The sequence below is a fragment of the Mobula birostris genome, chromosome 4 (genome assembly GCF_030028105.1).
Source record: "Mobula birostris isolate sMobBir1 chromosome 4, sMobBir1.hap1, whole genome shotgun sequence".
In the NCBI taxonomy this organism is placed as follows: Eukaryota; Metazoa; Chordata; class Chondrichthyes; order Myliobatiformes; family Myliobatidae; genus Mobula; species Mobula birostris.
In genome coordinates, this window is record NC_092373.1 from 204254406 (window position 1) to 204276148 (window position 21743).

At 45.0% G+C, this 21743-nt stretch overlaps 1 protein-coding gene across 1 annotated transcript in view; it reads left to right on the plus strand.

The window, feature by feature from the left end:
• Window positions 1-6071: 6071 nt before the first annotated feature.
• LOC140196884 (sideroflexin-5-like) overlaps window positions 6072-21743 on the plus strand; it is a 279713-nt gene continuing 264041 nt past the window's right edge. Inside the window, exons 1-2 of the mRNA XM_072256792.1 lie at window positions 6072-6113; window positions 8964-9032. Coding sequence (XP_072112893.1) covers window positions 6072-6113; window positions 8964-9032 — 111 coding nt within the window. The remainder of the gene's footprint in view (window positions 6114-8963; window positions 9033-21743) is intronic.

A 21743-nucleotide genomic window follows, 5' to 3' on the forward strand; every position in this document is an offset into this window, starting at 1 on the left:
ATACACATAAAATGCTGGAGGAACTCAGCAGATCAGGCAGCATCTATGCTCTTTATCGGGTTATCAGAGACATAGATTGAGTGGACAGCCAGCTCTTCTTCCCCCCAGGGCAGCCATAGCCAATACTATAAGACAACTGTTTAAGGTGGAGGGAAGTTTAGACGTCAGAGGATTTTTTAAAAATAGGCCAGGAATGGGGTGGAGCAAGAACAAGCAGGTGATAAGTGGATCCGGGTGAGAAAGTGGGGTAAATAGTCAGAAGAGGCCAGGAATGATGTTCGAAGCTTAGAGGAGATAGGTGAAGGCCACAGGTTTGAAGATGATGCAATATGACAGGAGAGGGACATGGAGCATGGGATAAGGGGATGATGGGGAACTAGTGGGAATCATTTACAGATAATGGGCAGATAGGGTACAAGAGGTTGGGATAAGGAGAAAGACATAGAAGTTAGTTCGATTAGAAGATTTACAAACACAAACAGGCACGTAATTCACATAAATTGTAGTTAAAAGGAAGATCGAAGATTCTGGAAATCTGGATCAACCCACACAGGTTTCCCACAGTATTTTTGTGTGTTGATGTACATTAAGTGTCGGAAGTTTCCAGAGTAAAGTGAGGAAGGACATGGAACATTCCCAGTGCTGCTGCTTATTTGTGAAGTAAAGTTCCAAGCTGCCAAACTTCTTGGCCGCAAAGTCCTCCCATAACGTGGTTCTCAGCCAGCTTCCTCAGCACGACGTATGTGCCAGGTGACAACGTCGGTCGGGAAATGTAGTTCAACTTTTGCGCACTGTGCTTAAAACTACAAGCTCTGGTGAGCACGTACGCAAATAGACTACAACTCCCAATACACTTCGGGTGACACGCATTTCCGGGCGTTAGCTCTGCCCTCCCAGGGCGGGAGATCCCGTGGCTTTTAAAAGTGGGAGGGGAGTTAAGCGCTTCCAGACTAATCATGGCAGCGGCAGACTATCCACCGTTCGTGCTGGGCAGAACACGATTTGATCAGGTACTGTTGCCTCAGTTAGCGCGGCTGTCTTCGTACCTGTCTCCTCCACTGTCCCTTGCCCAGGTCACGTGATAATTTCGAGCCCCGTTCAAAAATAAGAACCCAGCCCTGCCCCCTCTGTCATCCTATTGGTTGAGTTCGGCACCTGTCCTGTGCGCAGCTTCCCATTGGCTGCTGCGCCTGTCAGTCACAAGACCACGCGATCATGTGGGAGCGTTGGGCCATTTGGCCCATTGACTTTGTTCCGTCACGAACGGGGCAGTCTGCAGGTGCTGGCGATCCAAGCAACACAAAATGGTAGGGGAACTCAGCAGGCCAGGTTGTATCTATGGAAGAAAAATATAGTCGACATTTCGGTCCGAAACCCTTCGGCAGGACTGGAAATTTTAAGGATAATGTTAATAGTTGCGTGCACTCCCTTTACATTTGACCTCTCAAAGAACAGCACCCTACACTTGAACTCCATATACCATTTCTCTGCGCACTGCTGTGCACTATAAACATTTTAACCACTTTTGTCCCGATGAAGGGACTCGGCCCGAAACGTTGCCTGTACTCTTTTTCCATAGACGCTGAGTTCCTCCAACATTTTGTGGTGTTTGAAGTTTCAGCATCTGCAGATTTTCACGTGTTTGCACTTTTTATAAACCTGTTTGCATTGTAATTACAGCCTGCTATTCGTGTACTTCAACCCTGAAGTTTTTAATATAATTCTTTATAGTTGAATATTGTGTTTTTGTTCCATGTCATGCCAGTACATCACAGCAAATTCCCAATCCTGAGTAAAGTTGATCCTTGAAATCTACAGAAGGGACCATCTCGCCCCTGCCATCCGATTTCTAAATGCACATTGAGCCCACGAACTATGTTTTTTAATTTCTGTTTTTGTATTACTTATTTTAATTTAACTATTTCATAAACAAATATAAACTTGCTGTAATTCAGTTTTTCGAATATAGTTATTATGTATTACATTGTCCTGCTGCCGCAAAGTCAACCCATTTCGCTACATATGCTGGTGATATTAAACCTGATTCTGATAAAACTTCCCCGACTTTCAGCATAACTTTCTCAGTCGGCGTGCTGAACGCGGGCCTCAAGCAGCAACGTTTACACTGTTTACATTTTACACAATTAATTAATTGAAATGTTCTCGTTTTTACTCTGCTAGTTGACTTCTGTCAGCCTCCTGGTTTGATCGTGAAATTAAATATAAAGATTAGATTTATTTGCTACATACAGTACAGTGCAAACTCTTAGTCACATAAATATATCTAGGGTACCTAAGACTTTTGCACTACTGTATTTGTCAATGTGGAGCGGAGAGTGAGTTTGTAAATCTGGCCGGAGTAAAGGATGTTGGAATAGTGAGGATGAAGTGATGTGGGAGGGGTTTGGGAGGTGTGTGGCTGCAAAAACACCCAGCCCTGAGACACCAGGCAAGGTCGTTTGATTCCAAACAATTGGTTCATTACAGAATGTCTCTCTGGTGCTTCCCACCCCCTCCCCCCTCCCTTCCCCTTTTCCCAACCATGATTCCCCTCTCCCTGCCCCCTTCCCACTCTCAGTCCACAATAGAGACCCACATCAAAATTGGTTTATCATCACTCATTTATGTCATGAATTTTGTTTTTTTCGCAGCAGTACAGTGCAATATATAAAATTACTACAGCACTGCAAAAGTCTTTGGCAACATAGCTATATTTATGTGCCTAAGACTTTTACACAGTACTGTAAACATCAAATCACACAGTGAACTGTGTAATTTGTGTAAACATCCAATATAGGGAGTCGCTACTCTTCTGGCACTACCATGGCATGCCCACAATTTCCTAATCATAATCCGTGTTCCTTTGGAATGTGGGAGGAAACCAGAGTACCCAGAACAAAGCCACAGGGCTGCGGGCAGAACATACAAACTCCTTTGTGGTGGGATTTGAACCCCAGTCACTGATCAATGGAGATGTAGCAATGCTACACTAACCGCTAAACTAGAATGCTGTCCCCAGATTAAATCCAGAAAGACAAAATCTGTGCGGATTAAAACCAATTTGAATTTACAGCCAACATTTTAATTAGGTTATAAAGTCTTTATAAATCTATTCAAACTCTAAGATGTGATCCATCCCACAGAGCTGTTTATACTACATGTGAGCATCTTCCCATACCTTTCCTCTAAGCCTCTGGCCTCCGCTAACTAATTCTGCCTCCCTGCGTGTGCTAATAAAAATCTTTCGTTTGGCTTTACATCTTGTATTATTCTGAGTCATAGGGCCATGGGCTTAAGGCTTCCACTCTAATGCTGAGTGCTGCTTTGGGCTGCCATGCTAACCTGCTCCATTCCTCCTTGCAGACATAAAATTCCTCGGTTACTGTTTGGCTAGCTTGGTTTATTATTGTCACATGTCCAAGGCACAGTGAAAAACTTGGTTTTGCCTGCCATCCATACAGGTTATTTCATTATAGCAGTATGTTCAGGTAGTGCAAGGAAATACAAAAAGAATGCAGAATATAGTGCAGGTAGACAATAAAGTACAAGGCCATAATGAGGTAGATTGTGAGGTCAACAATCTGAATCGGGTTTATTATCACTGACATGCCGTGAAATTTGTTGTCTGTGGCAGCAGGCCCCTCTCCCCGGGCCTCCTGTCCCATAATCCTCTCATATCCCTTTTGCCAATCATCTGTACAGCTCTTGGCTCCATCCCTCCCCCTCCTGTCTTCTCCTATCATTTTGGATCTCCCCCTCCCCCTCCCACTTTCAAATCTCTTACTCACTCTTCCTTCAGTTAGTCCTGACGAAGGGTCTTGCCTGAAACGTCGACTGTACCTCTTCCTAGAGATGCTGCCTGGCCTGCTGCGTTCACCAGCAACTCTGATGTGTGTTGTTAGAACCCTCTGCAATCTTTTCCAATCTTGTGCATTGGAGCTTACACAACAGGCAGTGATGCAACCAGTCAAAATGCTCCCCACTGTACATCTGCTGAGATGTGCTCAGGTCTTTAGTGACATGCCAAATCGCCTCAGACTGCTAAAGAAGTATAGCTGCTTGCGTACCTTCTCTGTGATTGCCGTACTGTTGTAGGTTCTATGTTATAAGACTACTGAATAAATTGGGCCCAGGATAGATCCCCTCAGATGGTGATACCCAGGAACTTGAAGCAGTTCACCCTTTCCACTACTAACCCCTCAATGAGGACCAGCGTGCCTTCTCCTGACTTCCCCTTCCTGAAGTCCGTTTACTGCACTTGGGAACCATTAAGTAGTCTTATAACATAAAATATACAACAGTACAGGCCCTTCGGCACATGATGTTGTGCTGACATTGAACCTACTGTAAGATCACCCTAACCCTTCCCTCCTAAACAGCTCTCTATTGTTCTTCCATTCATCTACCAGTCTCTTAAATATCTCTAATTACCTGCCTCTACCACCACCCCGGCAACATGTTCCATACACCTACCATTCTCTATCTCAAAAGAAAACTACCTCTATCCCACTATACCATACTTTCCCCCAATACCATCTCCTACACTTTCCTCAAATTACCTTAAAATTGTGAACTCTCATATTATCCATTTCTACCCTGAGAAGAAATAATGGCAGGCAGTAGTTATTGTTGAGCCCCGTGATAAGTGAAGCAGATCTCTTCTGTGTGCTGGCCAATATTTTTCCCTTTTAGCACATTATTAAGTCAGAAAATGCTGGAAATACTTAGCAGGTCCGGCAGTATCATGTAGAGGATGAAATATTCAACATATCAGGTCCTTAGCCTTTCTTTAAAATATTTGTTACCTCAAGGGATTCTGCAGACGCTGGAAATCCTGAGCAACACACAAAATGCTGCAGAAGCTCAGCAGGCCAGGCAGCGTGGACGGAGATGAATAAACTGTCGACATTACGGGGTGGGACCCTTCCTCAAGACTGTCTTGCTGCTGTTTGTCCACAAATTACATTCAAAATTTCCTTTGTGCAGCACTTCCAGGAGTATGTTTTGACCTTGAAGCTCTTGGATGTTGGACAAGATGCTTTATAAATCCAGGTTTACTGCTCTTTGACCGTCTCACACATTCCCTTATCCAACTGGTCGTACTGTTTGACCTCACGCTGGATATCCAGCACAGTGGCACAGCCATTAGAGCAGCTAAAAAAAAATCTGCCACAATCCCACTTCAATTCTGACTTGCGGGCTATCTGTGTGGAAGTCTGCACGTTCATCCTGTGACCATTCCGGTTACCTTGGATGCTCCAGCTTTTTTCTCCATTCAAAGTCATATAAGTTGGTAGATTGTAAAGTGCCCCAGCATGGAGGATAGTGGTAAAATTTTGCAGCTGTCTAATTTTTACACTTCAGCCGAAGAAGTTTCTCTTCAGGTTCCCCTTAAATATTTCACCTTTCGCCGCTAACAAGAAGCCTACAAAGGGTGGTGGATATAGTGCCAGTCCATCACAAGAGAAGTCCTCTCCACCACTGAGCACATCTACAAAGAGCATTGCCACAAAGCAGCATCCATCAACAAGGAACCACACCATCCAGGCCATGCTTTCTTCTCACTACTACCATCGGGAAGGAGGTACAGAATCCTTGGGTCCCACACTACCACGTTCAGGGACAGTTATCATCCTTCAGCCATCAAGTTCTGAACCAGCGCGGATAACCTCATTCACCTCAACACTGATCCCTGAACAGAACCTGTGGACTCACTTTCAACAGCTCTGCAACTCTTGGTCTGTGTCATTTAGTCTGTTTTTAAGTTATTTATTGAGAAATAGCGTGGAATAGACCCTCCTGGCCCTGTGAGCCCAGCAATCACCGATTTAACATAGAACATAGAATAGTACAGCACAGTACAGGCCCTTCGGCCCACAATGTTGTGCCGACCCTCAAACCCTGCCTCCCATATAAGCCCCCACCTTAGATTCCTCCATATACCTGTCTAGTAGTCTCTTAAACTTCACTAGTCCAAGCCTAATCACGGGACAACTTACAACGACTAATTAACCTACCAACTGGTATGTCTTTGGACTGTGGGAGGAAACTGGAGCACCCAGAGGAAATCCATGTGGTCACAGGGAGAACGTACAAACTCCTTTCAGGCAGTGGTGGGAATGAACCTGGATCACCGGTACTGTAAAGCGCTGTGCTAACCACTACGCTACCATGCTGCCCCTAAATTATTTGTTTTTATATAAACACAAAATACTCTGCAGATGCTGGGGTCAAAGCAACACTCACAACACGCTGGAGGAACTCAGCAGGTCGGGCAGCATCCGTGGAAAAGATCGGTCGACGTTTCGGGCCGGAACCCTTCGTCAGGACTGTAGGGGGAAGGGGCAGAGGCCCTATAAAGGAGGTGGGGAGAGGGTGGGAAGGAGAAGGCTGGTAGGTTCCAGGTGAAAAACCAGTAAGGGGAAAGGTAAAGGGGTGGGGGAGGGGAAGCAGGGAGGTGATAGGCAGGAAAGGTGAAGTAAGAATAGGGGAAAACACACACCTCCCTCTTGGTTCCGCCTCCTTCTACTACCCATTGTGTTTTCCCCTATTCTTACTTCACCTTTCCTGCCTATCCCCTCCCTGCCTCCCCTCCCCCACCCCTTTATCTTTCCCCTTACTGGTTTTTCACCTGGAACCCACCAGCCTTCTCCTTCCCACCCTCCCTCCACCTTCTTTATAGGGCCTCTGCCCCTTCCCCCTACAGTCCTGACGAAGGGTTCCGGCCCGAAACGTCGACCGATCTTTTCCACGGATGCTGCCCGACCTGCTGAGTTCCTCCAGCGTGTTGTGAGTGTTGTTTTTATCTATATTTGTGCACAGTGATGGCTCGTTAGTCTTTGAAGGAATGTAGTTTTTCATTGTTTTTCTTTGTTCCACTGTGAATACCTGTAAGAAAATGGTGACATATTTGAACTCTCATTCTAATCTCACCCAATCTTAGTGGAAAAATCCTACTTGCATTTGCCCTATCTGTACCACTCATAGTTTAGTATGCCTCTATCAAATCCCCCCTCATTCTGCCTCCCTGATTACGTGTGGTGAAGTACAAATTTGTTCATCCCTGATCTCCAAATTCACCATTGGTGGCAATGCCTTGTATTTCATATCCTTGTACCTGGATTTCTCTCAGCCCCTGAGTTTTATTGCATCTCTCCTGCCCTTTAATCAACGCGTATCTTTCTCAACGTGTTTTTGATTGTACAAAGTGCCCAGGGACAATTTTATGTTATATAAATGCAAATGCTCGGTTCTGAATATTGTGCTTGTGGAATACTAACTGAATTACATTGTTTATTGAGATTTCAACTGCAACACCCTCAGTTTTTCCATATGCAAGCAAACTTCGTAATTTTGTAAATGGAAAATTTTAAATTTTATTGTCATTGTAAACCATCCTATGATGAGGCTGGGGTTAAATAGATGGATCGCTGGGTGGCACGGCTCGTTGTTCCTGAAGGGCATGTCCCGCACTGTATCTCTAAATAAATAAACAAACAAATGCATTTTTTTATACTATAAGTCTACTATAAGCCACTGACTCTCACAGCTATCTGGACTATTCCTCTTCTCACCCTGTCTCTTGCAAAAACGCCATCCCCTTCTCACAATTCCTCCATCTCCGCCTCATCTGCTCTCAGGATGAGGCTTTTCATTCCAGGACAAAGGAGATGTCCTTCTTTTTTAAAGAAAGGGGCTTCCCTTCCTCCACCATCAACTCTGCTCTCAAACGCATCTCCCCCATTTCACACACATCTGCTCTCACTCCATCCTCCCGCCACCCCACTAGGAATAGGGTTCCCCTGGTCCTCACCTACCACCCCACCAGCCTCTGGGTCCAACATATAATTCTCCGTAACTTCCGCCACCTCCAATGGGATCCCACCACTAAGCACATCTTTCCCTCCTCTTTCCCCCCCCCCCCAGCTTTCCGCAGGGATCGCTCCCTACGCAACTCCCTTATCAATTTGTCCCCCCCCATCCCTCCCCACTGATCTCCCTCCTGGCACTTATCCTTGTAAGCGGAACAAGTGCTGCACATGCCCTTACAATTCCTCCCTCACCACCATTCAGGGCCCCAGACAGTCCTTCCAGGTGAGGCGACACTTCACCTGTGAGTCGGCTGGGGTGATATACTGCGTCCGGTGCACCCGATGCAGCCTTCTATATTGGTGAGACCCGACACAGACTGGAAGATCATTTCGCCGAACACCTACGCTCTGTCCGCCGGAGAAAGCAGGATCTCCCAGTGGCCACACATTTTAATTCCACATCCCATTCCCATTCTGATATGTCTATCCACGGCCTCCTCTACTGTAAAGATGAAGCCACACTCAGGTTGGAGGAACAACACCTTTATATTTCATCTGGGTAGCCTCCAACCTGATGGCATGAACATTGACTTCTCAAACTTCCGCTAATGCCCCACCTCCTGCTCGCCTGCTCGTACCCCATCCATTATTTATTTATTTATATACACACATTCTTCTTCTCTCTCTCCTTTTTCTCCCTCTGTCCCTCTCACTATACCCCTTGCCCATCCTCTGGGCTCCTCCCCCTCCCTTTTCTTTCTCCCTAGGCCTCCTGTCCCATGATCCTCTCATATTCCTTTTGCCAACCAACTATCCAGCTCTTGGCTCCAACCCTCCCCCCCTCCTGTCTTCTCCTATCAATTTGGATCTCCCCCTCCCCCTCCCACTTCCAAATCTCTTTCTAGCTCTTTTTTCAGTTAGTCCTGACGAAGGGTCTCGGCCCGAAACGTCGACTGTACCTCTTCCTACAGATGCTGCCTGGCCTGCTTCGTTCACTAGCAACTTTGATGTGTGTTGCTTGCAATTCCAGCATCTGCAGATTCTGCCGTGTTTGCGTTTTGAATACATTTTATTTTTGTTTCCAGTTTATGTGGATTATGTTTTTATCTTTTGTGAATATTTCTTTCTGATTTGTTTCTCTTTTTCTTTCAGTCTACTTTTTATGGGCGTTTCCGGCACTTCTTGGATATCATTGATCCTCGGACTCTGCTTGTCACTGAGGTATGCTATTCATCATGTGGTCTTTAAAACTCTGCAGTATGAATACTTCCTACACCTGTTGAAACCTGTTGAACTGTATAACCTGTTGAAATTTTGCCACTTTAATAGGTACCTCCTGTGCTTAATAAAGTGGCCCCTGAGTGTATGTTTGTGGTCTTCTGCTGCTGTAGCACATCCACTTCAAGGTTTGACGAGTTGTGCGTTCAGAGATGCTCTTTTGCACACCACTGTTGTAACGTGTGGTTACGTTTTTGTGTTACTATCAGCTTAAGCCAGTCTGGCCATTCACCTCTCATTAACAAGGCACTTTTTGCCACAGATCTGCCGCTCACTGGATGCTTTTTGTTTCTCGCAACATTCTCTGTGAACTCTAGAGAATATTGTGCATGAAAATCGCAGGAGATCAGCAGTTTCTGAGTACACAAACCACTCCATCTAGCATCAACAATCATTCCACAGTCAAAATTTCTTGGATCACATTTCTTCCCCATTCTGATATTTGGACTGAACAACAACTGAACCTTTTGACCATGTCTGCGTGTTTTTTATGCATCGAGTTGCTGCCTGATGATTGGCCGATTAGATATTTGCATTAACGAGCAGGTGTACCTAATTAAGTGGCCACTGAGTATATATCAAGCTGTGACTCTTGTGTATTCGAGGTTAGGGTTAAATCTTTGACAGGGAAATCAAGGGAAAGGAGGCTTGAGTGGAAGGTAAGGTTGCTGTACATGAGGATGTGTTCCTAACTGATACCATCACTTCTGTAAGGTGTGTGCTTTTTCAGCAGAACACGGAAAGAGATGTTCCTGGATCTCCTATAGACACAAGAGATTCTGCAGATGCTGGAAATTTTGAGCAACATATGCAAAATGCTGGAGGAACTCAGCAGGTCAGGCAGCACCTATGGAGAAAGACTGAGGCCTTTTTCAGGACTGGAAAGGAAGGGGAAAGAAGCCAGAATAAGGAGGTGGGGGGGGGGGTGGTGTAATGAGAATAACTACAAGCTGGCAGGTGACAGATGAGACCAGGTGAGCAGGAATGTAGGTGGGTAAGGAGGTGAAGTAAGAAGCTGGGACGGGATTGGTAGAGAATATCTGATTTCCCTAAATATAGATCGCAAAATATAAACCCAGGCCCAATGGTTCTGTGGCAGTGGTTAAACGCTGACAAGTAATTCCCCCTGACTGCAGAACCTGAGGGAAAGCTGATTGTTCCATTATTCCATAAGGGAAACAGGTATTCCTGGAATCTATAAACCAGTGATTCTCACAATAGCGATAGGGAAGCTGTTGGAAAGGAATCTTCGTGATGAGATTTGTGAAGAATTGGAATACCTGTGAGCATGGCTTTGTGTAGGGGGAATCAGGACTCACTAACTTGAGCCTTTCGAGGAGAGGATGAAAGTGTTTGATGAAGGTGAAGCTGTGGATGTTATTCACTTCGGTTTTAGTTTGACAAGGTCATCCAGAAGATTAAGATGCATGGGATCCATGGTTAATTGTCTGTTTGGATTCTAAACTGCTTCACCCACAGTAAACAGATGGTAGTGGAACGTATTCTAGCTGGAGGTCTATGACTAGTGGTGTTCCACAGGGATCTGTACTGGGACCTCTCTTTGTGATACATATAGATAACCTGGATGAAAATGTAGATTGAGCTGATTAGTAAATTTGCGGATGATATAAAGATGGATAGTGTTGTGGATAGTGCAGAAAATGGGCAATGGGATGTAGATCAGTTGCAGATATGGGCAGAGAAATGGTAGATAGAGTATAACCTGGCCAAATGTGAAATGTTTCATCTTGGGAGATCAAATGTAAGGAGACCCTTAACAGTATGGTCTCCTGGTCCAAGCTCATAGCTCCCTGAGACGTAGAACATAGAAATCTACTGCACTTTACAGGCTCTTTGTCCCACAATGTTGTGCCAACCATGTAACCTACTATAGAAACTGCCTAGGATTTCCCTACTGCGTAACCCTCTACTTTTCTAAGTTCCGTCTACCTATCTAAGAGGCTCTTAAAAGACCCTGTTGTACTTGCTTCCACCACCACTGCTGGCAGTGCATTCCACGCACCAACCACTCTCTGTGTGGGAAAACTTCCCCCTGACATCCCCTCGGTACCCATTTCCAAGCACCTTAAAATGATGCCCCCTCACATTAGCCATTTCAACCCTGGGGAAAAGCCTCTGGCTATCCACACAATCAATGCCTCTCATCATCTTATACACCTCTATCAGGTCACCTCTCATTCTTCATCGCTCCAAGGAGAAAAGGCCAAGTTCACGTACTCAAGATATTCTCATAAAATACGCCCTCCAATCCAGGCAACATCCTTGTAAATCTCCTCTGCACTCTCTCTATAGTATCCATATCCTTCCTGTGACCAGAACTGAACACAGTACTCCAAGTGGGGTCTGACCGAGGTCTTACACCAAAGTGGCTGCACAGGTTAGTGACAGGGTAGTAACGAAGGCCTATGGTACGCAAGCCTTTATGAGTCAATGAATTGATTTCCAGAGCTCAGAAGTTGTGTTGCAGCTTGATGAAAATCTAGTTCTGCTTCAGGAATATTGCATTCATTTTTTGTCGTCCCATTGTAGGAAGGATTTGGAGGCTCTGGGGAAGGTGCTGCCTGGATTAGAGGGCATGTGCTACAACAAGAGGTTAAACAAACATGGATTGTTTTCTCTAGGGTGGTGGGACCTGATAGAAGTTTATAATATTATGCGTGGCCTGGGTAGAGTAGAAGGCCAGTGCTGTATCTTTCTCCTGGAATTGCAATGTCGAATGCCAGAGGGCATGCATTTAAGGTGAGAGGGGGTTAGTTGATGGGAGTTGTGCGGGGCAATTTTTTTGCACAGAAATCGGTGGGTACCTCGAAAGTGCAACCTGGAGCGGTGATGGAGGCAAATATGATGGGGCTGTTCAAGAGGCTCATGAATGTTCAAAGAATGGACGAGTAAGCACATTACAGTTAGGCAGAAGGGATTAGTTTAGCTGGGCATTTGATACTAATTTAATTAGTTCTGCACAGCATTGTTCCCATGCTGTGCTGTCCTATGTTCTGTTTGAAACTTGCTGCGAGAGGAGTTGACAGAATCAGATACTATCACTATTTCAAAGAGACATTTAGACAGCCCATAAATAGGTTGGAATCGGACCTTGTGTGGACAAGTGGGATTGGTGTAGATGTTCAAATAATGGATGGCATGGTAAGTTGTTTCTCTCCTATACACCTGTCTCTAATTACCACCTAAGCCCTCCTTCAGCTGATAAATGAATATGCCTCCTTGTTGAGTAACACTTGAAAGAAGAACTAAAAGTTTTGTGGGTGGACGATGTGTCATCAAGGTTAGGTTATATTTGGACAAATTTCTGTCGGTGCAAAGTGGAAAGTATCCTTCAGGTTACATTACAGCCTGCTATAGAAACACCAATGCCCAGGAATGGAACAGCTGACAAAAAGTGATGGATACAGCCCAGTTCAACACAGGCAAGCCTGTCCCTTTACAAGGAGCATTGCCTCAAGAAAGCAGCACCTATCATCAAGGACCCCCACCAACCAACCCATGCTCTCTTCTCACTACTACCACTGAGCAGGAGGTACAGGAGCCTTGGGTCCCACACCACCAGGTTCAGGAGCAGGTATTAACCTTCAACCATCAGGCTCCTGAACCGGTGTGGATAACTTCACTCACCTCAACACTGAACTGATTCCACAACCTACAAACTCACTTCCAAGGACGCCACAACTCATGTTCTCGGCATTAATTTTTTATTCTCTGAATTTATGTTCTTTTGCACATTGAATTATAGATTCAATCATATCCTGATGAAGGGTTGCGGCTCAAAATGTTGACCCTTTATTCCCCTCTATAGGTGCTGCCTGACTTGCTGAGTTCCACCAGCAATTTGTGTGTAACTAAAGATTCAAACATTTAATTCCCTTTCAATTCTTTGACAAACTCACCCTCTCTTTCCACAAATGTTCATTGCAACTATATAGCTTCTCTTATTAAAAACAGCGAGTCATAGATCATCATAACATAATAATGTGTTTAGCACTCTGCATTGTTGTGGACCACTCGTAGGGAAGTCGTTCGTGCTCGAGTTCTCGTATTGGCTCTGGGATGCTGGTGTTTATGCTGTTAAATCTGGCTTCTTACCTTGGCAAGTGAAAGAGAAGAGATCAGGTTTTTTGTCTGTTTTACTAGAAGGATGGCAAGCTGCCAAGACAATGTTTATGTTTGAAGGTAAGACTTGTTTCTGTGAGGTGGAGAATGGGTAAACGTGTCAATGCCCTACATATGAGCCTATAATTATTGCGTCCAATAATTACTGTTAGAAAATCACACCCTGACAAAGGACAGTTGGCATATACTTTTAAGTTTTCTGAGGAAAATTCGGTGGATTTATTTTCAATACATAAAGTGCAAAATTAGACTTTTCAACAAAATTCAATCAGACAGTATTAAATGTGGCACTGTGGTTAAATAGGCAAATGCAGTTATAGAGTTACAGTTGGCACGGTAGCTTGGAGGTTAGTGTAATCGCTTTACAGCACCAGCAAACACCGATTGGTGTTCCATACTAACCGCTGTCCGTAGGGAATTTGTACCTTCTCCCCGTAACTGCGTGCGTTCCCTCCAGGTGCTCCAGTTTCCAAAGATATACGGATTAGGGTTACTGAGTTGTGGGCATTCTATGTTGGTGCCGGAAGCGTGGCATCACTTGCGGGCTGCCCCCAGCGCATGCCCATAAACACAAGCAATTCAGCAGATGGAAATCCAGAGTAACGCACACAAAATGCTGGAGGAACTCAGCAGGCCAGGCAGCATCTATGGAGGGGAATAAACAGTCCACGTTTTGCACTGAGACCCTTCATCAGGACTGGAAAGGAAGGAGGAAGAAGCCAAAATAAGAAGGTGGGCAGAGGGGAAGGAGTACAAGTTTGGCAAGTGATGGGTGAGGGGGAAGGCGAGTGGGTGGGAGGCCAGGATGTCCTCACTGATTTGATTGGATGCAAATGACAAATTTCACTAAATGTTTTGTTTGCATGTGTGAAAAAGGGTAATCTTTATCTTTATGCAGAACAGAAACTGGCTGACCGCACGACTGCTGGCTGTTGTACTCATCTATAGTAATTTCATTCACCCACAGCCTTCTGTGCCCAGGCAATTCAAATACTTGTCCTTAACCAAGAGCGTATCTGCCACCACCACCACTTCCTCAGACAGTGTCAATTCAAAATAAAGTTAATATCAACGTATGTATATGTCACTCATTTTCTTGCAGGCATTCACAATAGATACAAAGAAGTACAATAGAATCAATGAAAAATGACGCACTAAAAGACTGGCAAACAAGTAATGTGCAAATCAATGCAAACTGCAAATAACAAAATAAAATAATAATAATAAATTACACTGAGAGTGTGAGATTTAGAGTTTTGAAAGTGAGTCCGTAGGTTGTGGAATCAGTTCAGTGTTGTGGTGAGTGAAGATGTCCATGATGGGTCAGGAGCCTGATATTTAAAAGGTTCTTTATTTTTTGGCTTAGCTGCTCACTTTCTTTAGCACATTGGTTGCTTGTCAGTCTTTGTGTGTAGTTTTTTTTATCAATTCTATTGCATTTCATTGTTCTCCTGTGAATGCCTGCAAGAAAATTAACTTCAGTCTATTATATGGTGACATCCCAGCACCTGCAGATTTTCTCTTGTTTGTGATATGGTAACATACATACTTTTGGATTCCAACCATTCCATGTGGAAAAATTTCCACCTCTGGTCTCCTCTACGCCTCCTACCTCTCACCTCTCACCTCTCATCATGGGCAGCACAGTAGTGTAGCAGTCAGTATAATGCTATCACAGCGCTAGCAGCTTGGGTTCAATTCCACCCTTGTCTGTAAGGAGTTTGTACATTTTCCCTGTAACCGCGTGGGTTTCCTCCGGGTGCTCTCGTTTCCTCCCACAGTCCAAAGTAGTTAATAGGTTAATTGGTCACATGGGTGTCATTGGGTGGTGTGAGATGTTCTTTGTGCCAAATTTGCATTTGGCCTCTCGGTAACAATGAAGGAGGCTGAGGATGGAAGATAAAAAGGTAAAGATTAGCTTTATTTGTCACATGCACATCAAAACAGAGTGAAATGTGCTGTTTGCGTCAACAACCAACGCAGTCCAAGGATGTGTTGGGGGCAGCCCGTAAGTGTCATCATGCTCTGGCGCCAATGTAACGTGCCCACAATTCACTAAGCGCAACCCTTACATCTTTGGAAGGCGGGAGGAAACCAGAGTATCCAGAGGAAAGACAAATGGTCATGGGGCGAACATACAAACTCCTCACATGCAGCAGCAGAAACTGAAACCTGATTGCTGGCACTGTAAAGCATTATGCTAACTGCTAAGCTACCTGTCAAAGATGAAATGCATTTGGTCTCTCAGTAGCAATGGAGGAGGTTGAGGATAGGTAGGTGAGTGTAGGAATGGAGCGCGAGTTAAAATTACATACAATTGGAAGTTCAAGGTGGCCATTGAGAACAGAGCACAGATGCTATGCAAAATGGTTACATAATCTGTGCTTGGGTTTCACCAGTGTTATGGAGGCCAAGCCAGAAGAGGTGCAGGTGAACCTCTGCTTCACTTAGAAAGGATAGGCATAAACACAGGCAATTCAGCCCATCTAGTGCATGCCAAACTATTATTCTGCCTAGTCCCATCGATCTGCAGCCAGACCCCTCCTATCCATGTACCTATCCAAACTTCTCTTGCATCTTGAAATCAAAACTGCGTCCACCACGACTGCTGACAGCTTGTTCCATACTCTCACCACCCTCTACGTGAAGAAGTTCTCCCTCGGGTTCCTCTTAAACATGTCACCTTTCACCCTTAACCTATGACCTCTAGCAGGTTCCCTGGGTGATGGTGACAGGTTGAGAGGATTGAGAGGAGACATGATAGGGGTACACAAAATTATAAGGGGTATAGATAGGATAAATGCAAGCAGGCTTTTTCCACTGGCGTTGGGTGGGACTATAATGAGAGGTCATGGGTTAAGGGTGAAAGGTGAAAAGTTTAAGGGGAACATGAGAGGAAACATCTTCACTCAGAGGGTATTGAGAGTGTGCAACAAGCTGCCAGTGGTGCTTGCAAGCTCAACTTCAATGTTTAAGTGAAGTTTGAATAGGTACATGGATGGTAGGGATATGGAGGGCTATGGTCCTGGTGCAAGTTGATGGGAGTAGGCAGTTTAAATAGCTCAGCATGGAGTAGATGGGCTGAAGGGCCTGTTTCTGTGCTGTACTATTCTATGACCCTAGGTGTTATGCCTACGCTCACAGAGGGAAGTGCCTGGGGCTAGGGAGGGATGGATGTAGAGGTTGAGTGGAGTCACTAAGTGTGATTCCTACAGAAAGCAGAAAGGATGGTGGAGAGAAGCAAAGGTGTAACTTGTGGTGAGACCATGCTGGAGCTGGTAAAAATGGTGAAAGATGGTGCAGAGGGCGAGTGGGTGAAAGTGAGGATGGAGGGAATCCTGATGTTTTGTCTGCAGAGAAGTGGGGGTGAGAGAAGCCATGTGGAAAAAGGTGAAAACCCCCAAAATATGACATCACAGAGGTAAAGGTTAGCTTCATTTGTCACACATACATTAACCATACAGTGTAATGCATTGTTTGTGTTAACAACCAACACAGTCTGAGAATATTCCAGAACAGCCCACAGGTGTCACCATGCTTCCAGTGACAACATAGTATGCCCACAACTCACTAACCCTAACCCCAATGTCTTTGGACTGTGAGAGGAAACCGGAGCACCTGGAGGAAACCCATGTGGTGATGGGGAGAAGGTACAAACTCCTTACAGACAGCGGCGGGATCGCTGGCGCTGTACAGCTTTACACTAACTGTTACGCACAGATCTTAGGGAAGATAAGTGATCTAGGATTGCTTTCTGCTGTGCAGGGCGCAATGAAGTGAGTGCTGACGAGATGATTAAAATGGGGGCTGTGGTTTGGGTATATGATGATTCAAATTGGCAGAAAGAGTACATGAGCTTTTAAAGCTGGGGAGATGGTGTAAATGAACACAAAGTATTTTATAATCTCTAAGGGAATAGAATAAAATAAAAATGGTTTTGAATGATTAACTATAGTAGCCTCTAGACTTGCTGGAAGATTCTGATTCTCTACTTCCAGTGTAGTTTTATTTTCCATAAGCAGTGCGGTACAGTAGCAGAGCGGTTGGCGCGACACTATTACAGCTTGGAGTGTCGGAGTTTGGAGTTCAATCCCAGCGCCGTCGGTAAGGAGTGTGAACGTCCTTGCCGTGACCACGCAAGTTTCCTGCGGCTGCTCTGGTTTCCTCCCACACTCCAAAGACGTAGGGGTTAGTAGATTTATTGGTCTTTGGAAATTGTCCTGTGATTAGACTAGGGTCAGGGGTTGCTGGTGGCACAGCTTGAAGAGTCAGAATGGCCTGTTCTGCGCAGTATCTGTAAGTAGTTTTCTTGTGATTCGATGCCTGTCCTTCTGCAGTCTGTTGAATAGTAACATCCAAAGGGTTAACAATTAACTCTTAAAGTCATTAAAAGGAACACCGTGCCCGATATCACGTGGGCACCCACCACCCTCTGTCTCTTCTTTCAAAGGTTGCATGTATCACACTGTCAGAGCAAAGGGCACATTGCATATTGAATATTTATTCACAAGTTTAATGGGCTTTGCAGCACAGTAGACCAGTTATCCAGACACAAGAGATTCTGCAGATGCTGGAAATCCAGAGCAACATACACACACACACAATGCTGGAGTAACTCAGCAGGTCAGGCAGCATCTATGGAAATGAATAAACAGTCAACATTTCAGGCCCAGACCTTTCTTCAGGACTGGAAAGGAAAGGGGAAGATGCCAGAATAAAAGGGCAGGAAAGGTAAAGGGCTGGAGAAGAAGGAATCTGATAGGAGTGGAGAGTGAAGTATGGGAGAAAAAGGAAAGAGGAGATGATAGGCAGTGAGGGGATGAAGTAACAGGCTAGAGAGCGGAATAGATGAAGACAGAATGAGGGAGGGAGAAGAAATCGTTATGTCATGAGATTGGAGGCTACCCAGATGGAATATGAGGAGTTGCTCAGACTCCTGCACCCTTTATTCTGTGGCTCCATTTTGGGTGGCCCATTCTGCAGTGAACATCAAGGCCAATATGAACTTGTAAATTTTAAAGCTGAGGGAACAGGAAGTTCCTGCTAGGATGGGTAATTAGAGTACTTCTTCCACAATTTCTTCCTGGGACCGGCACACAAATGCCATTGCAAAGGAGGCACAGCAGCGTCTCTGTTTCGAAGTTTGCACAGATTCGGCATTTCATCTAAAATTTTGACAAACTTCTATAGATGCATGCAACTCAGCAGGCTGGGCAGCATCTATAGAAAGAGAAAGTAGTCAATGTTTCGGGCCGACAGGTCCTGAAGAAGGGTCTCGGTCTGAAAAGTCGACTGTTTACTCTTTTCCACAGATGCTGTCTGGCCTGTTGAGTTCCTCCAGCATTTTGTGTGTGCTTCTTGGATTTCCATCACCTGCAGATTTTCTCTTGTTTCTGTAGATGCACAATGAAGAGTGTTCTGACTGGTTGCATCGCAACCTGGTATGAAAACACCAATCCCCAAGAGTGAAAAAGCCTTCAAAAAGTAGTGTATACAGCCCAGTTCATCGCAAGAAAAGCCCTTCCCACCATTGAGCACATCTACATGGAGCGCTGCCATAAGAAAGCAGCATCCATCATCACAAACCACCACCATCCTGCTCACGTTCTATTCTTCCTGCTGCCATCAGGGAGCAGGTTTAGGTCCCACATCACCAGGAAACAGTTACTGTGGATAACTTCACTCACCTCAACACTGACCTGATTACCAAACAGCCTATAAACTCACTTTCTATTACTCTGCAACCAATATTCTCAGTATTATTTACTGATTATAATTTCCTTTTTCTGTATTTGCACAGTATGTATATGTGTGTGTGTGTGTATGTGTGTGTGTATATGTGTGTGTGTATATATATATATATATATAATTCTCTTCACGTGAATATGCTTCTTTGCTTGCTTTTTTTGAACGTGCTATGTTGTATGTCTTGTGCCTTGGCCCCAGAGGAATGCTGATTTGTTCGGCCGTATCTATGTGTGGTTGAATGATAATTAAATTTGATTTGATTTGTCTTTAGCATATTGATTGTCAGTCTTTGTGACACACATAAAAGTTGCTGGTGAACGCAGCAGGCCAGGCAGCATCTCTAGGAAGAGGTGCAGTCGACGTTTCAGGCCGAGACCCTTCGTCAGGACTAACTGAAGGAAGAGTGAGTAAGGGATTTGAAAGTTGGAGGGGGAGAGGGAGATCCAAAATGATAGGAGAAGACAGGAGGGGCAGGGATAGAGCCAAGAGCTGGACAGGTGATAGGCAAAAGGGGATACGAGAGGATCATGGGACAGGAGGTCCGGGAAGAAAGACAAGTGGGGGGGGGACCCAGAGGATGGGCAAGAGGTATATTCAGAGGGACAGAGGGAGAAAAAGGAGAGTGAGAGAAAGAATGTGTGCATAAAAATAAGTAACAGATGGGGTACGAGGGGGAGGTGGGGCATTAGTGGAAGTTAGAGAAGTCGATGTTCATGCCATCAGGTTGGAGGCTACCCAGACGGAATATAAGGTGTTGTTCCTCCAACCTGAGTGTGGCTTCATCTTTACAGTAGAGGAGGCCGTGGATAAACATGTCAGAATGGGAATGGGATGTGGAATTAAAATGTGTGGCCACGGGGAGATCCTGCTTTCTCTGGCAGACAGAGCATAGATGTTCAGCAAAGCGGTCTCCCAGTCTGCGTCGGGTCTCGCCAATATATAAAAGGCCACCTCGGGAGCACCGGACGCAGTATATCACCCCAGCCGACTCACAGGTGAAGTGTTGCCTCACCTGGAAGGACTGAATATACCCCTTGCCCATCCTCTGGGTCCCCCCCCCCATTGTCTTTCTGTCCCATGATCCTCTCGTATCCCTTTTGCCTATCACCTGTCCAGCTCTTGGCTCCATCCCTCCCCCTCCTGTCTTCTCCTATCATTTTGGATCTCCCCCTCCCCCTCCAACTTTCAAATCCCTTACTCACTCTTCCTTCAGTTAGTCCTGACGAAGGGTCTCGGCCTCTTCCTAGAGATGCTGCCTGGCCTGCTGTGTTCACCAGCAACTTTTATGTGCGTTGCTTGAATTTCCAGCATCTGCAGAATTCCTGTTGTCAGTCTTTGTGAGTAGCTTTTCATTGGTTCTCTTGTATTTCTTTGTTCTACTGTGTATGACCACAAGAAAATGAATTTCAAGGTAGTATATGGTGACATACTGTATATAGACTTTGATAATACATTTACTGTGAACTTAGTTTTAAAACACCACTGAAGTCAAGTTTAAGGTATTGACCCATAACATTGACCGTTCATTTTAGATTAGATTAGATTCAACTTTATTGTCATTGTGCCGAGTACAGATACAAAGCCAATGAAATGCAATTAGCATCCGACCAGAAGTGCAAAAGAATAGTATTATTTACAAAATAACTGCGAATAAAAAGTAAGTGCTACAGCACACAAATATAAAAGTACTGAGACAGTCCAATATGGGTACAATACTGCTTAGCCCGGTGATGAGAGGTTCAGCAGGGTCACAGCCTCAGGGAAGAAGCTCTTCCTGTGCCTGCTGGTGTGGGAGCGGAGGCTCCTGTAGCGCCGACCGGATGGGAGGGGAGTAAAAAGTCTATGGTTAGGGTGAGATGCATCCATGATAATGCTTTTCACCCTGCCCAAGCAGTGTTTATGGTAGGTGTTCTCAATGGTGGGCAATTGGGTGCTGATAATCCGCTGGGCAGTACATCTTTACCTGTAGAGATGATGCCTGATCAGCTGAGTTTCTATAGCAGATAGTTTGTTGCTCCGGATTCCAGCACCACCACTCTTTTGTGTCTCTAAAGATAAAATGAAGCTTTATCAGGTGAATGACTGCTGAAGCCAGTCACTGAGGGGCAGTACCGACCCGTAGGTTGACAGGCCTGAGGTTATAGTAAGAGCAGGAGCTTTCACCGATATGTTTAATGCAACAGATTCATAGTCAAAGTTGAGTTATTGTCCCTTACTGATCCTTGCTGCTCTATTCACTGACACCCCATCCAGTTACTGCCCCTCTCCATCCAATCACTATCTCTCAAAGTCAATGTTTATTGTCATCTGAACAAGTCCATGTGTGCAGCAGCATCATGGGCACATACACTCAGTGGGCACGATTTTAGATACCTCCTGTACCTAATGAAGTGGCCACTCAGTGTCTGTTCGTGGTCTTCTGCTGCTGTTGCCCATTCACGTTAAAGTTGGATGTGTTAAAGCTCACTTTTGTAATGCATGATTATTTGAGTTACTGTTGCCTTCCAGTCATCTTGAACCAGTCAGACCATTCTCCTCTGACTTCTCTCATTAATGAGGTCTTTTCCATAAGACCATGAGACATAGGAACAGAACTCGGCTATTCAACCCATCGACACTACTCCGCCATTCCATTGTGGCTGATTTATTATCCTTCTCAATCCCATTCTCCTGCCTTGTCTCCATAATTTCTGACACACTGACTAATCAAAAACCTGTCAACCTCCACTTTAAATCTACCCAATGACTTGACCTCCACAGCCG